The 22,410-nt window shown below is 36.2% G+C and overlaps 2 protein-coding genes across 11 annotated transcripts in view; both read right to left on the bottom strand.

Annotated features, from left to right (window-relative positions):
• Window positions 1–22,410, bottom strand: part of LOC109096423 (histone deacetylase 4-like) — a 211,662-nt gene that overhangs the window by 144,988 nt on the left and 44,264 nt on the right. For 2 of the 10 annotated variants that reach the window (XR_006155648.1, XM_042731799.1), the window contains exon 1: window positions 15,110–15,512. The exons of 4 other annotated variants lie outside the window; for them this stretch is intronic. Coding sequence is in view for 4 of the 6 variants with exons in the window: in XM_042731799.1 (XP_042587733.1) it covers window positions 15,110–15,182 (73 nt within the window). In the remaining 2 variants the exon portion in view is untranslated. Of the gene's footprint in view, window positions 1–4,403; window positions 4,423–15,109; window positions 15,517–22,410 lie in introns of those variants that run through there. 4 more of the 10 variants (XM_042731791.1, XM_042731790.1, XM_042731792.1 and 1 more) reach the window with 4 other exon arrangements.
• LOC122138524 lies at window positions 493–3,190 on the bottom strand. Its single transcript, XM_042731800.1, has 2 exons — window positions 2,712–3,190; window positions 493–1,797 (listed from the first exon to the last, which is right to left on the bottom strand). Exon 2 carries the CDS (start codon window positions 1,449–1,451, stop codon window positions 774–776), a length of 678 nt encoding a protein of 225 aa, XP_042587734.1. The 5' UTR covers window positions 1,452–1,797; window positions 2,712–3,190; the 3' UTR covers window positions 493–773.

Genomic DNA, 22,410 nt, shown 5'->3' on the forward strand with positions numbered 1-22,410 from the left:
TGTCACGGGCCTGTATGTCTGCTAGCCATCTTGCTAATCTCTGTGTTGATACACCTTTGATTCGGCCCTGTAACAACATTTGTACTGGCGTGTGCACTGTATGCACAACAACAGGCTGAAAACCTACAATAGGTTCTGTTGTTGTCAACATCCAATGAACCGCCAACACGTGCTGTGTGCATGGGTCGAATCCTTGTTCGACTGGTGATTTTTTTTTTTTCTGCTGTAATATGCTATCGGTCTCAGTTTCCCCCCATGATCTTGAGCTAGAACGCCACTCAGGGTATTCTCGTTCGCATCAACTTGTAAGTGGAAAGCTTTTGAAGGGCTGGGCAAACCTAGGGCTGGCGCGGAGCATAATTGTTCTTTTAAATTTGTAAAAGCTTTTTCGTGCTCCTCTGTCCATTCAAGAACGTCAGAGGGCTTTGATTTACCTTTTAAGAGCGAATACAATGGCGTAACGATGTTAGAATATATTCTCGTCAGTTTCGTTATTGTTTTCGCTTTATTACGTCTCCAGATTTCATTTGAGCGGTTAATTTAGCTCGGAGTTCTTCAGGAATGGTTAGGAGTGCGATTTGCCATACATCCCTAGTTTCCAATTTATACACTGTGGCCTGTAACATCAGTGTGTCCCAATATGGTTGAAATGGTCCTTTTTTGGGCATCATTCCCACGATTTGTTTATGTTTCGAACATTCGTCGCATGTTAATGGGCGGCTAATCGTGGTTATATCACCGTTTGCATTAGTCATGGTTTTGAGTACAGCAACTCAGACTGATTTGGATGGTTTTTCGCTGAGTTTTGCTCTGGTTTTTATCGGACTTAGCTGGTTTTGTTCTCCATGTCTCTGAACGGGATCTCGGTTACGAGTTTCCCTCCGTGTTTGACACTCTAAAGCGGTGACATCATCGTCGTCACTATCGCTGTTCCTATCATAATCAAAGGTTTCGTCCAGTGCCGCTTGCTTAACTGCAGCCACTGGGAAGCCTGCATTATCACAGCAGTCTTCAAGAGCTGATATGTAATTATTGCCGTTTTGGAGTTTGTTTTGAAGTTCTTCGATTTTTCTAGACATCATCTCACTCTGTCTTGCCCAACCTTGTCTTTCGAAAGTAAATGCCTCGACCTGTGCTCTTAACTTTTGCAATTCTTCAGAGCGCGCCTTTTCAATTTCTTTTATGCTTGTTATCGCGCGTTCATTTTCAGCTATTGTCTCTAGGTCATTTTTGCGAAGAAGGTAGACGATGGCAGTCGGGATTTTTTTATATTTCGCTTTAGACGTCAATTTTTTGCCCTCGGCCAAAAACCAGGATATGATTTCATTGTTCTTCCATTTAAGGTTGAATCCTTTATCGTTTAAACGAAGAAGAGTGTCTTTTATTTGTAGGGCTTGAATTTCCATGATCTCCTGATCTACACTGTCGCTGTATTGTCCCTGAAAAGCCATGTTTCCCCAGTTAATTCTCCCCCCACCGGATTTCTACGGTCTCCGGTCTAACAATGGGTATGTCGACCCGTTCTAAAAATGTGTCTATATGTGAGGTGCACAAAACTTTCCCTCAACACTTCTAATAGGAAAAAGGAACGAACTTACCACAGCAGTTGTAGACAGGGAAGAAGGAGCTCAAACCTCATATTCTCCGTGAGAATCAATCTGAAATTCGCGCTGGAAAGACGTCACTCGCCTAAGTAGGGAGATCACGGAGGTTGGTCACCACTGTAAGGTCCGCCCACTGGTCCAATGACGGTAGCCAATGATCCGGTAGAAGGATTCTTGCGTGTTGCTATCTTTCCTTTCATATAACGCAATGATATCAGATTAATCTACATTTTTCTTACATGTTTACCTCTTTTATTCATCTGACTCCAAAACCTGAAAAGGGTTGAGAAGAGATGTTTGATATATATTAATTTTAGGTGTATTCTGTTGGACTATCCTGTTTTACTTTCACATTTATTTTTACTCGTTCATTAGGAATCTATGTCGCTCAGGGTGCCCCACGACGGCCGTTCTTGCGTGTGCCCCACGATCACAAACTCGCCAGTCTCAACAGCAGTCAGAGGTTATGACTAATACTATTTAATAGGTTACCCATACTTACCATACTTTAAATAGTATTTCCGTTTTGTCCCCCCTCAGCTACCCATGTACAACTTAGTTAAAGCTCAAAACAATAATCAGCGGTTCTGCTAGCACTGTCTGTCTAGTCCCCCCCCCCCGACAGTCATATAACTCGTACAACTTGATCAAAGCTCCAACAATAATCAGTGGTTTATGCTAGCACTACCTGTCTAGCCCCCGACAATTATATAACTCCGTACAACTTAATTAAAGCTGAGACAATAACCAGCGGTTATGGCCAGTACTTCTATTAGCCCCCCATAGTTAATGCAACTGAGTACAACTTAACTAAAGCCAAGCGGTCTAGCCAGAAATCTAAAACCTCACCTGATGTGCCCTATGCTCCATCTAGTCTGAGTTCTAGTATGCACTTAACCCTGGACGCAGATTTGCGGAAACATAGCCTTCACTTAATCTACTTGAGAAAATAATTTCAGGACAACCAGAATAAAATCAAACATAACAATTTTATTAATCAGGTAATCAAAGTAATAATTCAAAATCCAATTCAAACAATATAAAAAAACACTAATCAATCACAAATAAACATTCAATAATTTTGAGATGAGAGAATGTAAAAGTTACCTGATAATTCAGAGCTACGCACAGCAATTATGCGGGATATCTGTTTACAGATTCCCTGAGCTCTTTGTCACCTTCCCTTATATATCCAGCAGGACCCCAGAATTGCCAAATGGCATTTATTGCAGGGGTTTAGCATATTACCCTTTGAAGATTGGTTTCTTTGGTTTCTATGGGAGGCTGTATTTACATACTGGAGGTAATTTGTGTGAAAAACCTGGGAGTAGTCTGTTTATAATGTTTGTGGTTACCTGCTCTATTGTTAAGAGAATGAGACCCCTTTAACCAGACACACAGAGACCTTTTGTAAAACATGAGACACAAATTATTGCATTGTTATAAACTCTGAATAAGAAAGGTAGTTTCAGTGTTTCCTGTTAGGAGGGAGTGGGCAAAAGGAGTGAAATGTTTATGCATATGGTGTGGGCCATTTGTCTGTCCCTCTCAGTTGGGTGTGTTGCTTTAGACTTGCGAGACAGGATCTAGGTCAATTCACACAAAAAAAACAATTCCTTATAACACTAACCTGATAAAGACAAAAAGCCATAAATAAAATGCTTCATCACACTATCCTGAGAAAGAGCTTCAGCCATATAGGCTATACAGCATCATATGAGAGGAGAACAATATTACGCTGAAATTGATTTTTTACAGATTACAAATATTGAGATATACAAACAAACACACACACAAAACTTTTGAGTTGTATTATAACAGTTATTTTGAATTGTATTATATCTACTAATTCCCTTTTTTTTCTCCTTAAACTTGATTGGAAGCCACTCCCCTAATTGGCAGAGTGACACACCTGTTGCTGATTACAAGAACGTTTAAAGCATTGTTTGGTACTGCTGTTCTTGATGTCTGATGAAGGCCTTGATAACGGCCGAAACGTCATTTTAATCAAAGTTTTCATCTCTTCAAGAGTGAGTGCTGCACCTTTTTCAATTGATATGAATTCTATTATATCAAGATATTGTTTATCTGTTATTCAGTATCAATCAATATTATTTATTGAATATTTGTTTACTTTATTAAATATTCATAGAATTGTTGCTACACATATATGGCAAATAAAACTAAAATACAACAAATGTGAATGTAGATTCACTTTTTTACATAATTTGACAATTTTACTCTACAGAAACTATGAATGTGTGTAGATGAAAACTAAAAAAAAGTTATAAATTATGACTTTATAAAATAATTTTCTACTGAATTGTAGTTTTTTTTGTAACATTTTTAATAATTGTAATAATATTTCACAATATTTTTAACTGCATTTTTGATCAAATACAGCCATCTATCTATCTATCTATCTATCTATCTATCTATCTATCTATCTATCTATCTATCTATCTATCTATCTATCTATCTATCTATCTATCTATCCATCACAGTTTTTTTATGAATAATCGTCATCTCTACTCTAATTTCTATCCCTAACATTAAATATGTTACAAATCCTTTCACTACAAATAAATTCACTCAAAATTATTTCAAAAACTGGTGAGGCTGATAGCATATTTAGGAACTAACATGAGACAGTGAGTGTGTTATTGTCAAAAATGTCAAAATGGCTCAAATATTGACCAATTTATCAGCCTGGCTGACACACTCAATTCATCAGCCTAGATAAACGCTCATATTTCAAAACAGCAAAGCGCTTTAACAGCTCTACAACAGGTACTGTACCTGCTGAAGAAGCACAAGCAGTCTCTCAGAGGAGCTGATGGGAGGAGAGCTCATCCTTACGCTCCTCCTGTTCCCATCATCCAGCATTGAAATCCCTCTCCTGCAGCTCTGGTGAAGGCTGGGAAACAGATCCAGGCCACTTTAAGCAGCAGGCAGCCCTTCTGCAAATATCACAGCAGAATGGATAGTTTTGAAACCCAAGCTGGGCTCAGAAGAAAAGGGTTAGAGGGTCTTTATGGACCCCGAGAGAGGACCTGCCAAATGCAGATTGATAAAGTTTGCCATCCGAGGCTTTTTACGTCTCTGTACGGGAGGCTTATTACTCAGGGATCTCGCTGAACCTTATGGTCATTTCAGCTCTTTAGCAAATACATCATCTGAGCAACAGGGCCAGCGTCCCAGAGGCACAAACGTCTGCACACAGACACCGCAGTTAAGAGGTGACAGACGTGATGCATGAGAAGAAGAGGCTGTTGAATGATATGTTAATGGAGATCTCAAATAGCACTAGAAGATCTACAGAGGAAGTTTTTAGATCTATCTTCAATCCTTCTTTTAGACGAGTAAAAACTGTCACTGAAACCGCTGTTTAAAAGTGCACTCAGTCATTTTATCCTCATTACAAAAAGATGTGCACATAAATAAATTAATAGTACTTTTGAAAAATGTTTAAAATGTTCACTCACATAGATGAGGCCTCATATTAGTAGCCTAATAAAAGCGGCTTTATTTTACATGTTGTGATCACATGACCAGCCAAATACTACTTACTTTATCTCTATAACCACTTTGTTATCGAACACTTTCACTTGAATTAATTTTAAAAAATGAGCTCTGTCACTGGTAACTGAAAACTTTGTGTGATGCTGAATGAGGGTTGTTATCATTAACTAATTATGTTAACTTTTTTTTTTTTTTTTTTTAAATTAAAGCTGAAATAGAATAAAAATAATAAAATAAAATAAATAAATACCATTTAATACTATTTATTTGTGATAATAACACAAATGAAAAATTCATTTGCAAAACCGATAAAAGATTTGTATTATTATTGTTTTTTATCCTGCAGTCGGGTTGTTTTGATTAAACAATAACAACAACAAAATAAAAAATACAGCTAACTAACAAAATAAAACAATTTTAAAAAAGATAAGACAATAAAACACAATAAAAAAACATGATAACATAATAAAAAATATTTATGAAAAGGAGTTATCTGTTTTTGCAAATAAACTTCAAATATTAAATGAAAATCTTAAATTAAACATTAATTAGAAATATTTCTAGAATAATTTCTATAATATTTTATTATATATAAATAGAACAATAAAATAAATAAAACTGAACTAAAAATAAATAAAAAATAAACCTAAATAAAAATATTTTTAAAAAGTTTTTTATATAAAACTGACAAAAGTACATAAGACAATTACTAAAATAAAATTATTCCATTATTTAAATTAAATTATTTTTATTGTTGCTCAATTTTAAATTATTTAAATTTCAAATTAATAAAAATTACCATTTAATTAAACTGAAAATATAAAAAGATGAAAAAGATTCTTAAAATTAGGAGTAAAATAAAAGAAATAAACATTTGTGACCCATGCTGGCAAAATGAGTTGGAATGAGCAAATTTTCAAAAATGAGTTTATGAATTTTAAAAAAATTAGTTTTTATTTTCATTATCCATTAAAATACCTTCAAAATGACACAACATGTTGCAATCAGATGTTGGAAAATGATTAAGCTACAGATGTTTGAAGGCGATAGAGTCAGCAGAGTTGATTTTGAGAATCAAGTTAAAATTTCTAAAGATTTGTTTTTCCAAAGCAAAATCACAAAGCAACGGTGCATATTTTAAATGATATTATTAATCAATATAGCGATTTTAATTTTAACTTTGTTATTAAAAATAAGAACAAAGACGCAAATAAACAGTAGTTTAATCAAGAGCAGCAAGTCTTTTCTTTTAATGTTTGATTAAACTTCTATATGCATGGATCTAATGTAATGCTACACATCAGATTTTCCAAGACATATTTCGCAGTAATGCACATAATAGGGAGATCGAGCGCAATGGGAGAGGCGCATCTTTGCAAACGTCAGTCAGCGCGATCATTTTGTTTACATCACCATGGGTTTGCAAATCATATTTCACTGGTTTGGACTAAAGTCATCGAGAATTCAATAATATGAATATCCACAAAGCTGGAATGCAGTGTTTTAAAATAATTTGTGATGAGAAGCAGCAGCAGTCATCTAGAAGTGAGCAGAGAAAAAGGTATACTCCTCTTAGAAAACGTACAAATAAAGATCGTTTTAGATGTTTAACTACTGTTTGGAGCATTGTGATTGCTAGAAGGGGGCTTAATGAACTCATTTTTGTGAAAACCTCAAATTCGGCAAAAACTGACATTTTTCCACTTCTTTCGCCATGTGGCTCAAAATTAAACCATGTGCATTCCAACTCATTTTGTCAGCATGTGTCACATTTAAGAGTGGAGCACAACTAGAACAAAAGGACATTTGGACAATAGAAATATCCATGAAAAGATATTAATAATTCCCATGACTTTTCCAGGCGTGGAAAGAAGAGTAAAAACCCTAACATTTCCAGGTTTTCCAAGACCTAATCACATGAGGAGGAAAAAAAATGTGATGGCCATGTATGTTTGTTGAAAGGTTATATATCATTCGTTCAGGAGAAACCCTTCTGAAGCAGGTTCGCAGCTCTTCAGGCAGAGCATTTTGGTGGAAATAAGGTAACTGAAAGAGAGCGGGTGGAATACGCCAACAGTGATTTCACATGCCATTATTCTTGTCACCACCAGAAAATGTGCGGTTTCATCTTTTGTGCGCCCACCACCTCGAACACAGTGTTAAAAAGTATTAAAAACAAGCTCCGAGTGCTGCAAATACGATAGAAGTTTGATAGAAGCCCCAATCCGACGTGCTGGCAAGAGCTGATAGGATCAGCGGGAGCCCAGGGCCTCCCTGAAGCTTGTACATGATTTACAGTACTCCTAATGGCTGTGAACCTGCAGGAAACAGGCCTGTTGGAATGAGAAGCGAGATGAGGGGATCTGCACCACTAGAGGGCTTTCTCCAGGCTTCACCGAGGCAGCGCTTTAAAGAGCAAGCACACCATCATCGAACCAAATCATCTGACTCCTGTATTTCACAGATGTGTGATTTAGTGCTGGTAGCCAGAGGCAAATGACGACATATAAGAGAATAAAAGAACAGATTTAATTAACAAAAAATAAATACGTCTTCCCTCCAGCATGCATTACGATTCATGTACAGGTCTTTCTCATCTGCATAGGGTTACTATCAAATATGTGTTATTCTTGAGAGGTTAAACACACCAAAATTCAATTGGACAGTTTGAAGTAAAAAAAAAAAAAAAAACTTTACATTTACAAAGGTCAGTTTTATCAAATTAGAACAAGAACAGAGCAAATGGCACAATTGTTATTCAAAGAATACTGTATGAAACTGCCAGCATTAAAACAACCCACATTGGTTCAATTAATAGTTGGGAAAGAGTTCATTTTTGGGTTAGAACTGGGGGCCACCACAAAAATATACTTGAGACACAATCATTAATAAATATATTTGAAAAATTCTTAATCTGTCAACATCAGAAAGGACAACTTTTCTGTGAAAGAGGAAACAGGAACACTTAAGAAAAGTAACATTAAAATCTTAAAAATGCAATATAAATAAAAATTATATTTAACATTTAAAATATATCAATGTTACTTAATAGTGAGAGATTAAATTCTAAATTATGATAAACAACTCAGCTTTGCTACCATCATATACAAAAAAAAAAAAAAAAAAATGGTTGGCACATAAAATAAAAAAATAATTAATTCATAGTGGATCTGAAATTTGGAATCAAAAAGGAAAATTATGAAACAAAAAATAAACTACATTATATTAAAATAATAAAAACAAAAACAAAACAAAAAATCAAACAAAAAAAAATAACCACGCAGAAAATTAAAAAAAGGTAAATTAAAAACTACAGTCATTTAAAACTGTAGCAACCCAAACATCTACAAAAAATGTACCACATAATTGGATTCAGCAAATACATAATACAAACATCAATCTGTCATATGCACTTATTTGTATTGTCATAATGCATATTCCACCAGAGATATTCAACAAAGTATGAACACTGTGCCCACCAAACTCGGTTTCCCCTAACAACGGGGGAAAAACGTCCTGTTTATCAAAAGCCAGCACAAGGATATAAACATTACGTCAGCCTCCAAAACTGTTTAAAATTATTCCCACTGTCATACTTCACAAGTGGGCTGGCCAACAGCGGACGTCCCAGTGGGACTGCAGTGTTTTCCTTAAGGGGGGTCCCTAGAGGAAGTGATGACATCGACTCCCTGAATTACGAGACTGTTAATAGATCAGGTTAATGCAGCAGTGCTATCGTTAAGTCCCCCAGCCTCTAGAGAGGAAAACAACATGGGTAAACAAGCATTTTACCCAGAGAATGAGTTAATAGTACACTTTTATTTAATATATTTAATTATATTTTTTTATTTTATATAAATGTTATTTTATTTTATATTTAAATATATTAAAAAATATATTTTAATATATGTTTTTTTATTTTATATTCTATATTTAGTTTATTTTTTATTTAATTCTATTTAATTTTTATATTATTTTATTCAGTATTCTTTATTTTATTTTCGCCCATTTTATCACCGAGTGGGAGAAAAACCACTGAATGTCTGTGGCACAAACGGCAGAGTACGAGTTACGCCAAAGTTTAATATTTGTGGTTAGAGGTTTGTTCAGATCACTAACCCCAAGTATGAGCAATAGCATTAGCGATGCTTGCAAAGCACCACTAATAAGCGTTTTAAGCGTTCTTCCTGCAAAAAAAAGCTAAACGAAATCAGTAACAAACACCCTGAGCCAGCCAGGAGAACAAGATCAAACAAACACTGCAAACCTTTAATAAGTTTGTGCTAATCAAAGTCGGCCCTCTAATGGTAACTTTTTCTGGTAGGTATGTCTTGAATTCATTACTGGAGGAAGAAAATGTGTCTTATGAGGGGTTGGGAAGTCATATCAAGCATTAGTCACTCAAAACGTGCTTTAAAAAGCCCTTTATGCCACTTAGTAGGATCGTGGAATGATACTCATGTTTTGTCACATGACCAAAAGAGATGTTAATGGTGAGTGCAACACAAATCCATTGAGAAATACATATTTTAAAGCATTGGATCCAGTTCAGAAATAAAATAGTGTGCTCCACTGATAACATATTTTGAAGGTCAACACAGAAGTCAACATGACCCTGGGTTCCTCAACAAAAACCCAATAGGATTTTTTCCATTGGCTTTTGAATTATTGCAGCAAATAGGCTCTGCGACCAAAAAAATGTATGATTCTTACGCAGTTTGTTCATCATGATAATCTTCAAGAATGAACATAATGTAAAATGCAATCACCAGAAGTAAAAGGCTAGAGTTAGGGTATAAACAAACTCCACCACAGTCACATGACACTGTCCCTGGAAGTTTGAGTTAGAATAGTTTGCAAGACCATGATTATAAACAATGAGGCATTATTAATGTATTTTATATTGTAGAAAAAAACATGAAAGTATCCTGAGCTTGTGTTAAACACATACCTTATTTCAGCCATTTAACCGAATCCCATTCAAAAAACCCAGTGACTTTAATAAGATGGAACTGCAAGTGGCAAAACCTCATTGTGTTTTGTCCTACAAAAATACTGTATACCCAGTAATCCCTGCAGCACCTTATTTGCTGGATTGCTGCTTGATTTCCAACTGACCTGGCTTTTCATGCACCCTTAAAACACATCTCAGCCATTCCAATCCATCAAACACTCCAGAGCCAGAGCTTTCTCAAAAACCATAAAAAGGCTAAAAAGGATAACCAGACAGGAAAGGGCAAAATTTGGACAACTGTGCACAAATCTGACCCTTTCAACCATGGATTTGACGTTCTCATCCACACACATTGTGAAAGCTCTCGCTGATCCTGTCCAAAGGCAGTCTGCCGCTCTCCTGAATGTGCTCTGAAAGAAATGTCCAGGAAACTGAGTATGCTCCTACCATCTACATCTTTCACTCCAGCAGTGAAATTGCAGGTTTGTCCCAGGAGGAAGATGAAACAGTCAAGAAAGCAGCTGAGAAGACAAGTGAAACAAAATCAAGAGGGTACACATGCTGTTTTTAAATCTCCTTTCACAAAAAGACAAAAGCACAGATTGCAAGTACACATCATAAAGCAAATTCATCAAGCAAGATCCATTCATCACTGCTTTTGCCCCAGGCCTTGACTAAGCCAGGAGACGGATGTCTACAATTCTGGATGTGTCCTGCATGCAGATCTCATAGTTAAACCTGAGTCCTGCTGAGAGGAAGTCAATGAACAGATTTGAGACCAGATATAGGCGGAACGACCAAAATCCTATAATCACAGTGGGATTCATTTCCCAACATCAGAGTGACAGCATATAGGCTATATTCGCCGAATAATTGTCTATATATTTTAGAAGATTTGTTAAACCAAAATGAAAATGTTCATTTACTCCATCCTTTCCAACATTTATGGATTTCTTTCATATGTGCATCATCAAAAGTATCATAAGCCTAAATAGATCATACAAATCACTGACACCAATGGTCTCTATGATATACTTAGAAATATGATGCTTTTGGAAAACACGGCCCTTGTCATTTTTCACATGCAAATCATTATTTTGAGTCAAATCTTTTCAGAAACCCTCCACTTCCCCAGCTCCACCTGATTTCATGTATGTTATATATGGGGTTATTTCATATATGTTTCATTTCTTTGAATCAACTAATCCAGTTCACACAAAAAGTCAATGATTCAGTCACAAACTGACTAACTAACAAATTGGTAATTCTAATGAGAATCACCAAGGAAATTGAAAATTATGAAGAAAACTAAATAATAAAGCATTATGGTAATAAGATTTTTGGGGGAAATTAATTTAATCGTTAAATAAACTGGAGATTTTAAGCTCAAGATAATTTAAATTTGTGATTCATTCCCAAATTGGCCTGATTTGGTTCAATTCACTCCCTCAATGATCCTGTTAAAGTGGTTAGCAGCTCACTTCAGGTGAAGAAGACAAATTAACTTTTTATGGGTATATATGGTGTCCACCGTCATCCTGGCATTCCTAATAAAACATCACAGGTGGGAGCACATGGATGTCATGTGCATATGTGTGTAGTGTGAAAGAGGATAACATTTTCAGTATGACGGTCCACCTCTGTGTGTGACAAACAGGATGGATGAGTCAGATGCTTCATTCCCTAACCCCTTCCTGTCCTTTCGAACACGCTGTTAAACTCTGAGAGACACCAGGCATGTGTGCGCATGCACACAGGTGTCCGCAGCACTCAAAATTAACCTCACCACAGCTGCCAACGATGGTGAAATGACAAAATGTACTGTCTGAAATATTCCTTACCGGCCATTACACTGAATTTTGCCTAAACAAATAATGCATACAATTGCCATGTTTTTTTGTTTGGGTTTTTTTTTTTTCAATCTTTTTTCTTGATATTGTTTAAAAATATAATACACTACTAGTCAGATTTTGGAAAAAAGTCTCATGCTTACCAAGGTTGTATTTATTTGATCAAAAATACAGTAAAACAGCGATACTGAGTAATATTATAAAAGTTTAAAGTAATCGTTTTTTTATTTCAGTATTTTTATTCCTGTGATGCAAAGCTGAATTTTTAGCATCGTCTTCGGTGTCACATGATCCTTCAGAAATCATTCTAATATGATGATTTGCACTCAAGAAACATTATTATCAAAGTTAAAAACAGTTGTGCTGTTCTGTGGGAAAAAAAGCATTTATTTTAAACAAAAAATAAAATTTTATACATTATATAACACTGAATGTATACATATATTTTGATTTTGATTGTGACCTGGAACTGGCCTTCTTCAGAATTGCGAGATTTAATCAGAAATATAATAAATGTTAGTAAATAGTAAAAATAAAAACATGCGTGTTGAAGAAAGACACCAAATGTATCAAAAGCTAATATAAAGAGACAGTATTGTGTTCAGTCAGACATGCATTCAAGCTCTTTTCATCTATCTATCTATATCAAATTTCCATCTACAACAGGTGTTTCCAAGTATCAGGGTATCCTCTGATAGTCAGTCTTTTCCTGAACATATTTTCTTGAGATTGACCCATACATCAGTGCTTTGTAGCTCTTTCTCTCTCCTCAGGGCTGATAGGTTTCTGCTAGCGGGGCTTTCTCATCTGAAGGCCTCTCACTGGACCCAATCAACCATCTGCCCTCTAATCAAAGCACTGATTAAAAGATCCAGCACTCAGCTATGTCATCCAGACAATTAACGCCAATCCACAATATGCATTTCTCTGTATTCTGCAATAGATCCGAGCAGCGGTGCATAACACAGGGCATGTAATGCTCGGCGTGCCGCCTCAGGGATGCACTGTGAGATAATGGCATAAGCCTGGGTGAATAACCCTGACACTCGCCATGATGAGAGCCAACAATCATGTACTAATTACTAAATGTCTAAAAAGCCTGTGTATGGCAGATATAATGGCAGGATGAGAGCAATTACAGAATAACAGAGTGCCTGGAAATAAAGTACAGCTAAGTAAGTCTGTGTGACTTTTCCATGACTTTTCCAGTTAGTTGTGATGTCTGGATGAGGGTTTTTTTTATTATTATTTTACAGAGATTGCACTCACTAAGAGCAAATTTCTTGTCGATTAAATATTTTAGAGGATACTGGTAGGTCACGACCCAAAAATGGATCACTGACCGCAAGACTAAAACAATGCAAATTGTGAATTATAAAATGCAACCCTTTAATTGAATGCAAATTAGCAAAATAACGGCAACTTTTAAAAGAGACGGGAAAATGCCATATTTTTTGCTTTTTAAATGCAAAGGCTGTGCATCCCCAAAAATATTGTTAAATAAAAAATAAATAAAAAAAAAGAATCAAAAGTTAATTAAAATAAAATTCATTATTTATAGATTATATACATTTAATTTATATAACATATATATAACACATTTATTTTTCTATTACATTTAAACCCAATACAAAAATGTAATGACTTATTTTGTTGTAAGACCAGAAATGGTACGCAGTGGATGTCTGTCCACGTTTGGGTCATTCGTCAGGGTCCCCACAGCCTCAGGTGCCCTTGTCAACTCATGCTCCAGATCTTCTAAGAATAACACACGTCCAGTCAAGCAGCACAAACAAGACAGACCTGACATATCATGGCTGACCTGATGTCACATCCTCTCAAGGGAAAGAAAAATACACCATTACCAACAAATGCATTAAATTCAGGCTTTAAACGGCAATATCTCTGCTGGCACTACACTACAAAAAGCCTTAAAAACGCATTAAAGACTTCACAAAAAGCTTCCCTTGTCCAAAAACTCATGCTGCAATTGCCCCAAATCCCACAGTTCCACCAATCTCCATTAATAACCGTCCGTTCGGCTCATGGGAAATCACGTGGGCCCTAAAATTAACTCATCAGAAACGCCATGCTCATATTTTAGCCTGTGCTTCAGTCTGTACAGCAAAACATCCTAAGAGACTGCAATGCTCGTCTTTCAGCGGCATACATTCACTCATCCAAATCTTCTGCTGCTCCGGAAAATTCTAATTCATTTTTGACATACAAAATATTTGACAATACTTATTATAGATGCTGAAAAAGATATGCTGTACAATGGCCAAAATTATCCATCTGCATACAAACATAGAGAAACAATTCAATAATTTTTTTTTTTTTTATTATTATCATCAAATTTATTGTTAAAAAGGTGAATCGGTTACAAAAGCTGTGCTTTAAATAGCCTTCAAAATTTAAAATAGGGTGAACGGTAAAACTGATGTAGTTAAGATGCAAATCCACATTAAAAATCATTTAAAAAAATGTTTACATTTTTTTATTTTAAAATAAAAACAAAGTAAAAAATTATGCGTTGTTTCTACGTGTATTTAGCTTTAATTTGAAAGAAAACAGCGCATCCTTGTGGCTTGGATGATACAGAAGAGCATATGCAGCATACAGTGATTTGGAGAGACAAAGAGGAGACTGTTGACAAAGGTATTGTTGGCAGTAATAACAGTATCAAAATCGATAAAAGTTTTCATCCAAAATATCTTAAATTGTGTTCCGAAGATGAACAGAGCTTTTAAGGGTTTGGAACGACATGGGGGTAAGTGATTAATCACAAAATTTTCATTTTGGGGTGGAGTATCCCTTTAACAAAATTGTTAGTATTAATAGTACGTATTATAAATCCATGCATGGGAATAACATGAAAACATTAATACATTTCAATATTGTGTTAAGGAGACATTTGCTTCCTTTGTACAATGTGTAAAATCTGCATCCGACGAGATAAAAGGCATATGACTAATCAACCATCCTGAACATCTCTAATAACAATAAAAGGCCACCATCATCATCTCATACAGAACAAAAGACAATACAAATCCAACTGTTATATGCCATTAGCGTGTCTGCCTTCATTATTGAATGTGGAAGCTTAGGAACTCCTGAAGAGAAAGAGCATGCATTATGAATGAGGAATCTCCAGCCTGATGGATTCGGATCAGGAGTACCTGGAAATGTCCTGCCAGAGGCTGTAGAGACTTCTGAAAGCATGCAACAGGATGGTGAGGGAACGGCTGGCATCCACCCTCTTCATTGATGTGAAGCTTTTAAACTCCAATCGAACTGCCAGTAAAAATGAATAGATCTTTAAATAATGCTTTGGAGGGTGGCGATGCAAAACCTGGAGAGCCATCCAGGAAAAAGAGAGACAGACAGCCTCTCCCCTTTCTTCTCATTTTATTTTGACAGATGAAACACTGGAAACATCAGCGCTAATGTACTACTTTCACCCCTCGAGGAGCCTGAAAGCTTTTAAAAGAATCACTTTCCCAAGCAAGAAAAAGTAACACACTAGAAAACAAAGAGGCGCGTTCGGAGAGCTGACAGAGGTGAAACGTACAATAAAGCAGAACATTCCAGCTAATTACCAGATATTAGCCAATTCTTACACATGTGGGTGCCTCTGACGTCAAAACTGTACCTTCCCAGTCTATAACTCTCCTCTAAGCATTCTGCACAACTCATCATATAACAGCCAAAACAGGACATGAGATAACAGGCAAAACAGGACCTGCCTTCCTCTCGCTCACTACTCTCCAAACGGCACATACACACCAACAAAGGATGCATATAGATTGCAAAGACTTCGTAAATGCACAGAACTAATAGAAATGCATTTACACAAGAATCAAAACTGGGAAAAACTGAATGTTCAGACACTGAAATGTGCAAATGCAAAAATAAAATGCACTCAAAGAGGGTTTTAAGATAGTAATCAGATACATCAGATACAATAATACGTCATAACTTCACTCTGCAAATAGGGGTGGGTGACATTTAACAACAATTTAGTGCATAACTTTTAAAACAACAAAAGACTCAAAGCAGCAAAATGAACATTAAAAAATAAGAAATATATGCATATGCATATGTAACAGTCAATACCTAAACTCCAATTTGAGTTACACTCCTTAGAAACAACCTTTTCCTTGTCTTAACTTGTTTGGGACATGTCCTGTTCTGTATTTTTACATTACTCCCTTTTCTTTGTTGTAAATAACGTAAAACAACCCTGCCTCAGTCGAGTAGAACAAAACATATAATAAAGCCGAATTTCTACTTTAAATTTTTTGTAGTGACACAATATGCACCACTATGTTAGACGAGCATAGTGAAAATAAAATAAAATAAAATTATGTTTTAATTATGTGTTATCCTTTTTCAGCAATTCTGATGAACAATATAATGTAACAAGTGAAAATTTGGCAAAAACTAATGAAAATTTGGCAGAAACAAATTCTTGTAAAGGTTTTTTTTTTTTTTTTTTTTTTTTTTTTTGCCTTTCACTTTCTTAAGTGAACGATCACATTCTTACATGGACTACACTATCAATAAACCAATCCAATTTTTGCACATTCCTCCATGCAGAACTATTTTAATTGTGTGATAATGGAGGGCTTCCTGCATACAGTCGGTCAGTGAACTGATTTGAAAACTATACTAATGGTTTTATGTGCATTGAAATAATACATTTTAAATATGTCTCCAAATCCTTTTCCAGTCTCATAAACTTCAACAACCTGCCTTCTGGGGGTCTCAAACAGTTCTTGGTACGATGGCACCAAGTACTTCAGAGTTTAAGACCAAACTAGACCAGTTTATTATTCTTCTCAATGATGTTTGGCTAATTTGGATCTGAATCTAATTTAAGCATAGTAGCGAGCATGTAGGGGTGCACAAACTTTTTCCTCACAAGCAAAATGGCATTTCTATTTACTTTAGCTACAAAATTTAAAAAAGCGTTATATGTTAATTTAGATTGCTACTGAAATGACAATCCAGTATTTGCATGCATTTTGCTGGATAAAACATAGGGTGAATGTACTTTACCACAACACAATTTATCAACCATCAGCTCATGTTCCTCCATGTTTACCTTCCTGAAGCACGTGTAACAAGTAGCTGCTCCAGTTCTGAGGCAGAGAGCTTTTGTAAGAAGCCCACCTTAAATCTGTTTGTTCTGCATTTCCACATTTGTGGCATAAAAGGGTCCAGAAGGGTTTTTGGTTGAGCCTGCAATGAGCTCATGAAATCTGGATCCCATCTGACAACCAAAGCCCCTCCAGTTGCATCTAATCTGGGCAGAAGCAAATGTCTACGGCGTGACAACAATGATCGCAGATGTGTATGGCTCTGACCCTTTAGCAGCTGGACTAATGTTCAGAACAGTTGACCCAGGCCATCTCCTCTCGCAGCAGGAAGGATGAACCTTCACTCGTAACACCAACATGTTTGGCTTGTTTAACAGCCTGGCCGTTTCCTTTCCCAGCGCTATGGGCGAGCGTTAATGAAGTTTCGCTGTAGAACAACAGAAGCAATTCAGGATGGAGGGGCGACACAGCCAGCCTGCCTCTTTCCAAAGCTCTTCCTACGCGCACCACTCAGCTCCATGGCAACTCGCAGCGAGAGGGCCGGCATGTTACAATACGGGACTCTCACTTCCTGTCATAAAAGCCTCAGTGCTCTTTTTTTTCCATGATCCTTTGTGAAACAATAACAGGCCTGTTTTGGTTTCTACACATATCACTCAGGGTTGTGCCTCATCTGAACCTCCACTGCGAGGAGGTGAGAAAACGACAGTGGAAAGATAACCTTTACTCCACAACGCTTAGAAGCGAAGATGAGAAACTCACTTTCAAAAGCTCCCAGCAGGCCTCAGAATCTAAAGAGGGTCTCCGAAGGGACTTTCACATGACTCAAGTCAACTTGCTCAATGAGTCGGACTCTAAGGAGCGAAGTCCTCAAAAGATTTTGAAACTGACCTTTTGAAATGAAGCCGATAATAATAGGACAATTCAAATTGTGTATTCAGTATGGCTTTGCGATGACGGGTCAAGGTTTGTGATATTCAAGCAATTTTGCATTGCCAATAATTAGTCGTTTTAGAAATGCATTTAAAAACCCAGCAAACTGTATTAAAGGGGTTATATGACGATGTTAAATATAACATGATTTTGTGTATTTGGTGTAGCATCATATGATCCCTTTAAGAGAACCTGGATGATTAGATTTTTTTTTTTATTCATTTATATTTACTAGAGGTGTACCGGTAACTGTATTTGTATGGAAAATTTTCGGCACGGCTCTTTCAGTTCAGTATGCCTGTGTACTGAACAAATACAGCTTTTTTTTTTCAGGAAATTTAAACAATAAATGCGTTTTGACAGTCTTTGATGTGGCATGACAGATCGCTGTATAAACGCCTTGGAGAGTCGCTTCTGGGACACTTCAGAAACGTGCTGGTATAAACACAAGCATTGACTAGAGTGGCCTCGATCAGCTCCGGTTCCCACATCTAAGCTGTAACATGCCACAGACTTGTGCAGCGAAGGGTCCTTTCAAATGGCAATCTGTGTTTTAACCAGCAAAATACGTCAATATAGAAAATTTCCTTAGTGTTAAGCCCTGTCAATACGATCAAAATCAGTGTCTTAACACTTGTACACAGATCTGTAGAACACGTAGGTTACATAATGATACGTTAAAGTTAAAAACATAAAATATGTACTTGAAAAGAAAACAGGATGACTTTGAATAGCATCATTGTAAAATTGTGAGGAAGAGCTGAGCAAGTCTTGCACGTGTATTTCCTGGTCTGAGAGTGACTTACTTTAACAAGAAGTAATGGATACCAAAAAAAAGTAGAAAGTAGAAGTAGAAATGTATGTATGTGAAAAGAGAATGCATGTGTGTGAGTACTAATGTATGTATGTGACAGGAGAATGTAAGTGTGTGAGAAAGAGTAGAAATGTATGTGTGTGAAAGCAGAATGTATGTACGTGTAAAGAGAATGTAAGTGTGTAAAAGCAAAAATATATGTATGTGAAAGGAGAATGTAAGTGTGTGAGAGTGCCAGAATGAATTATGGCTTGTACAGCCCCTCACATAAAGGTGTACATTCTTACAATTATACTAAAAGGCCTTTTACTTGCTAAATGAAAAAAAAAAAGAAAAAAGATTGTGTACAACAGGTTTTTCAGCAAGCTTTTTATCATGGTGATAATTAAAAGGCCTTAGAAACCTGTGCACCAACACATAAAATATACTTTATAGGGTTAAACAAGGCTTTGTCACGCCAACATTCAAAGTTCTGACAAAAGGTTTGTCATATGACTGTCTAGTTGTCATATGACTTTCAATTCATTTTAACTCTACTTCTTAACATTTAAATTCAAACTGCAATTCTGCAACTTGTTTGCTACTTCAATTCAAATTCAGGAATTTAATTGGAATTTAAAAGACATTCTAAATTAAATTTTGAATGGCGCACAACCCTAGTGACATCCAGTGACTTGGTCAGTATAGTTCACCTGTAGCTTTAATTTGCAAACAATTGTATGTTGTGGTATGTTTCAAATCCCATAGAGTCACTTGAAGAGTGCAGAAAAAGTGGCACCCTAATGAGGAATCATGTGAACGGACCTTGAAATTGAGCCATCGCTCAGAATCACATCTGCAGTTCAGTCACTGGCTGGTCATCGCAGGAACTCTAAACAACAGGGATCTGCAGGTTTATGACATTTCATAAGCTTTTATAAGAGCCACAGACCACCTCAGCCTTTCCTCAAGCCCTTATCATCACTACAACAAAGCAGACTTCAAAAGGACTCTCAGAATGGCTATGAGGTAAATTGAGATTTATTTTATTTCTAGGAATTAAATGTACATGAAATTGCCCACATAAATGAGTAATGTTTATACAAGTGTGCTCGCTTTTGGGAAATGATCTCAATTTTACCCAACTTCCTGAAAGCCAGCATCCGGAATATAATCATTAGCAAGCATACTATTAGCATTGCTCATACTTAGGGTTAGTGATTTAAACAAGCTACTAAACCCAAGTATTAAACGTTGACATATACCTCATTCCAAACTATTAGGGCTATGAAAAAATTGGCCCAATAAGAAAACACCACAGAAACAGCCTAGCAACCACACAGCATCCCAAAACCAAATGATCATTCTTATATAAGCACAATAGCTTTGTGTTGGCAAGTTTTGCAAGGAAAGGCACTGCTCACATGTCTTCAGGAAAATAAAAATGGGGCTAAAAATTAACACATTCAAAACATTTCAAGTTCAATTCTGGCTCGTGCCACTTCTCTATTAAGCCCCTCCCCCATAATTTCCAGTTTCTGCTCTGCTTTTGCTGAATTAAAGTGGCAGAGGCCCCCCAAAAATGCAAATGTAATGGCACTGTCACTACAGGTTATATGACAAGCAAGAGATACCCATTACTATCATCCCAGCGATGTTTTAATTATATGTGTGGCTTTCTTAAATAGTCCCACCCCATACTGCGAGGGAACTAAAACCAGCAATTAGGAAGCCTGTGGATGACAGGTAGTGCTGCTAAGAATGCAGGGGGTGAATTCATATGAAGGACCTCATGCATACAATTATAAGATCAGAGCTACATTTCAAAGGAAATATTAAAATAAAATATCACTGCTCTACTTTTATGCCTCTGACCTACTGAGCAAAGCACTTGGGTGTGTTGGTTTGGTTAAATATTAGGGCTAAATATAACAACAACAATTGTACAATCTCATAATTTTGTCTCAGACAGACTGACAAACTCAATAGTAAAATGGATTTCCATTGACTACACCAGTGATTGTGCACAGATTTTGACCAAAATAAATTTGAAAATGAATATAAATTATTCCTGGAATACATGGGGGGAAAAAATGTTGTTGACTGTTGGATCATGATAGATGTAACTTAAGATATATTTAATAAACAAATAATGTAATTAATAAATAATAAACTATAGTATGTCAAATCAACATTAATAATAATAATAATAATATCAATTAAACTGCACTGACACCAAGCTGAATACTGGCACTATAGATGTTTGTAGCTGAATTAAACTCATTTCATAATTATCAAACTTTGCAAAATTGACAGTTATTGAAATTAATTGAAATTACAGTGATCTAGATTGAGCTGAATAATGATGTATAAATATAAACTTGTATAAACCATTATTATATCCTCTGAAGAGCTGCTTTATAGCTGAAATTGAATTATTCATAATTTATTAATTTTACAACATTAATAGTCAAGGCAAGTTTATATAGCACATTTCATAGAAAATGGTAATTATGTAAAAGTGCTTTACATAAAAGGAATTTAACGAATCATAAAAAAATAAATCACAATAGTGTCATTTATGGCTTTGGAACAATCTGTATTGTAACAGCTCTAAATAAAAGTAAATTCACTTTTCAAACTTAATTGTTCTTTAAAGCCTCAGGGAAGAATTTGAATACTGTACTGACATACAGTCGCCTCTTTATGAAAGAAAAGGCATCGCTTTCACAAATGTTTAGGCTCATGGGCCTCTAATTAGAGTAATGATCACATGTGCCACAAAAGTGAATGGGCATCAAACTGAAAAGTTTAGTTGCGTGATTAATAGCCACTCACTTACAGAGAAAAGCTTGTTTGTTTACAGTAAACTGCACAAAGGCAATGGCATCAGCGGCAGGCTGAATTGACACAGTCCAATGAGGGCATTCGCAGGACCTGCTTCTCCCTTACTCTTTCTCAACTAATTCCCCAAAGCAAGGCATTTGAAGAACTAAAGCTTCTAGTAGTGCTGGCAGCTGGTCAATACTGTCGCTGCTGTGTGGGAGGACTGTTCCTGCTCCTTCAGGCCTGGCCCTGTTTCCCACAATCCTGTTCTGCTTTGGGTAGGAGATTGCGACCTAGAGGTCACCTAACCCAGGAGCCCAAACATCAGAAGTTTGATTGCATGAGAGAAGAACAATGGTGTGTAAAGACGCTGAATCTATACGGTCCTTTCAGAAGAGTGCTGACGCTGTAATGAGCGCATTCATGCTTGAAATGCGTTCAGCCTGAATGGAGCAGAATCAGTGTGAGGGAGGGACCCAAAGAAGATGGAAAACAAGTGAACACAGTTGAAGGTGAAGTGGGGCATTTTAAATAATTACTGTTTTTGTAAGTTCCAAACAATCCCACCGTCTCCGAACAGATAGTCACATTCAAAACTCAAGGTCGAATCGACAATCTTATGTCTGGTCCAGACTGGTTCCTATTTAGTACTGTACTGTAAGTAAAAGGCACAAAATATACCATTCACGTTTTAAAGAAAACGTACATGGTTTAGTTTGAAGTGACAAAGATTAACATTAAAACCAAGATTTTTACATTTTCTGTGCAAAACACCAGTGTTTGGTTATCAAGGTGTCGCTAAGCAGCTGCTAGGGTGTTCTGAGTG

The sequence above is a fragment of the Cyprinus carpio genome, chromosome B9 (assembly GCF_018340385.1).
Source record: "Cyprinus carpio isolate SPL01 chromosome B9, ASM1834038v1, whole genome shotgun sequence".
NCBI classification, from domain to species: domain Eukaryota; kingdom Metazoa; phylum Chordata; class Actinopteri; order Cypriniformes; family Cyprinidae; genus Cyprinus; species Cyprinus carpio.

Bases quoted from the DNA above. Each gene is read 5' to 3' on its own strand.
- LOC122138524 (XM_042731800.1), bottom strand. From the start codon at position 1,451: ATGGCTTTTCAGGGACAATACAGCGACAGTGTAGATCAGGAGATCATG.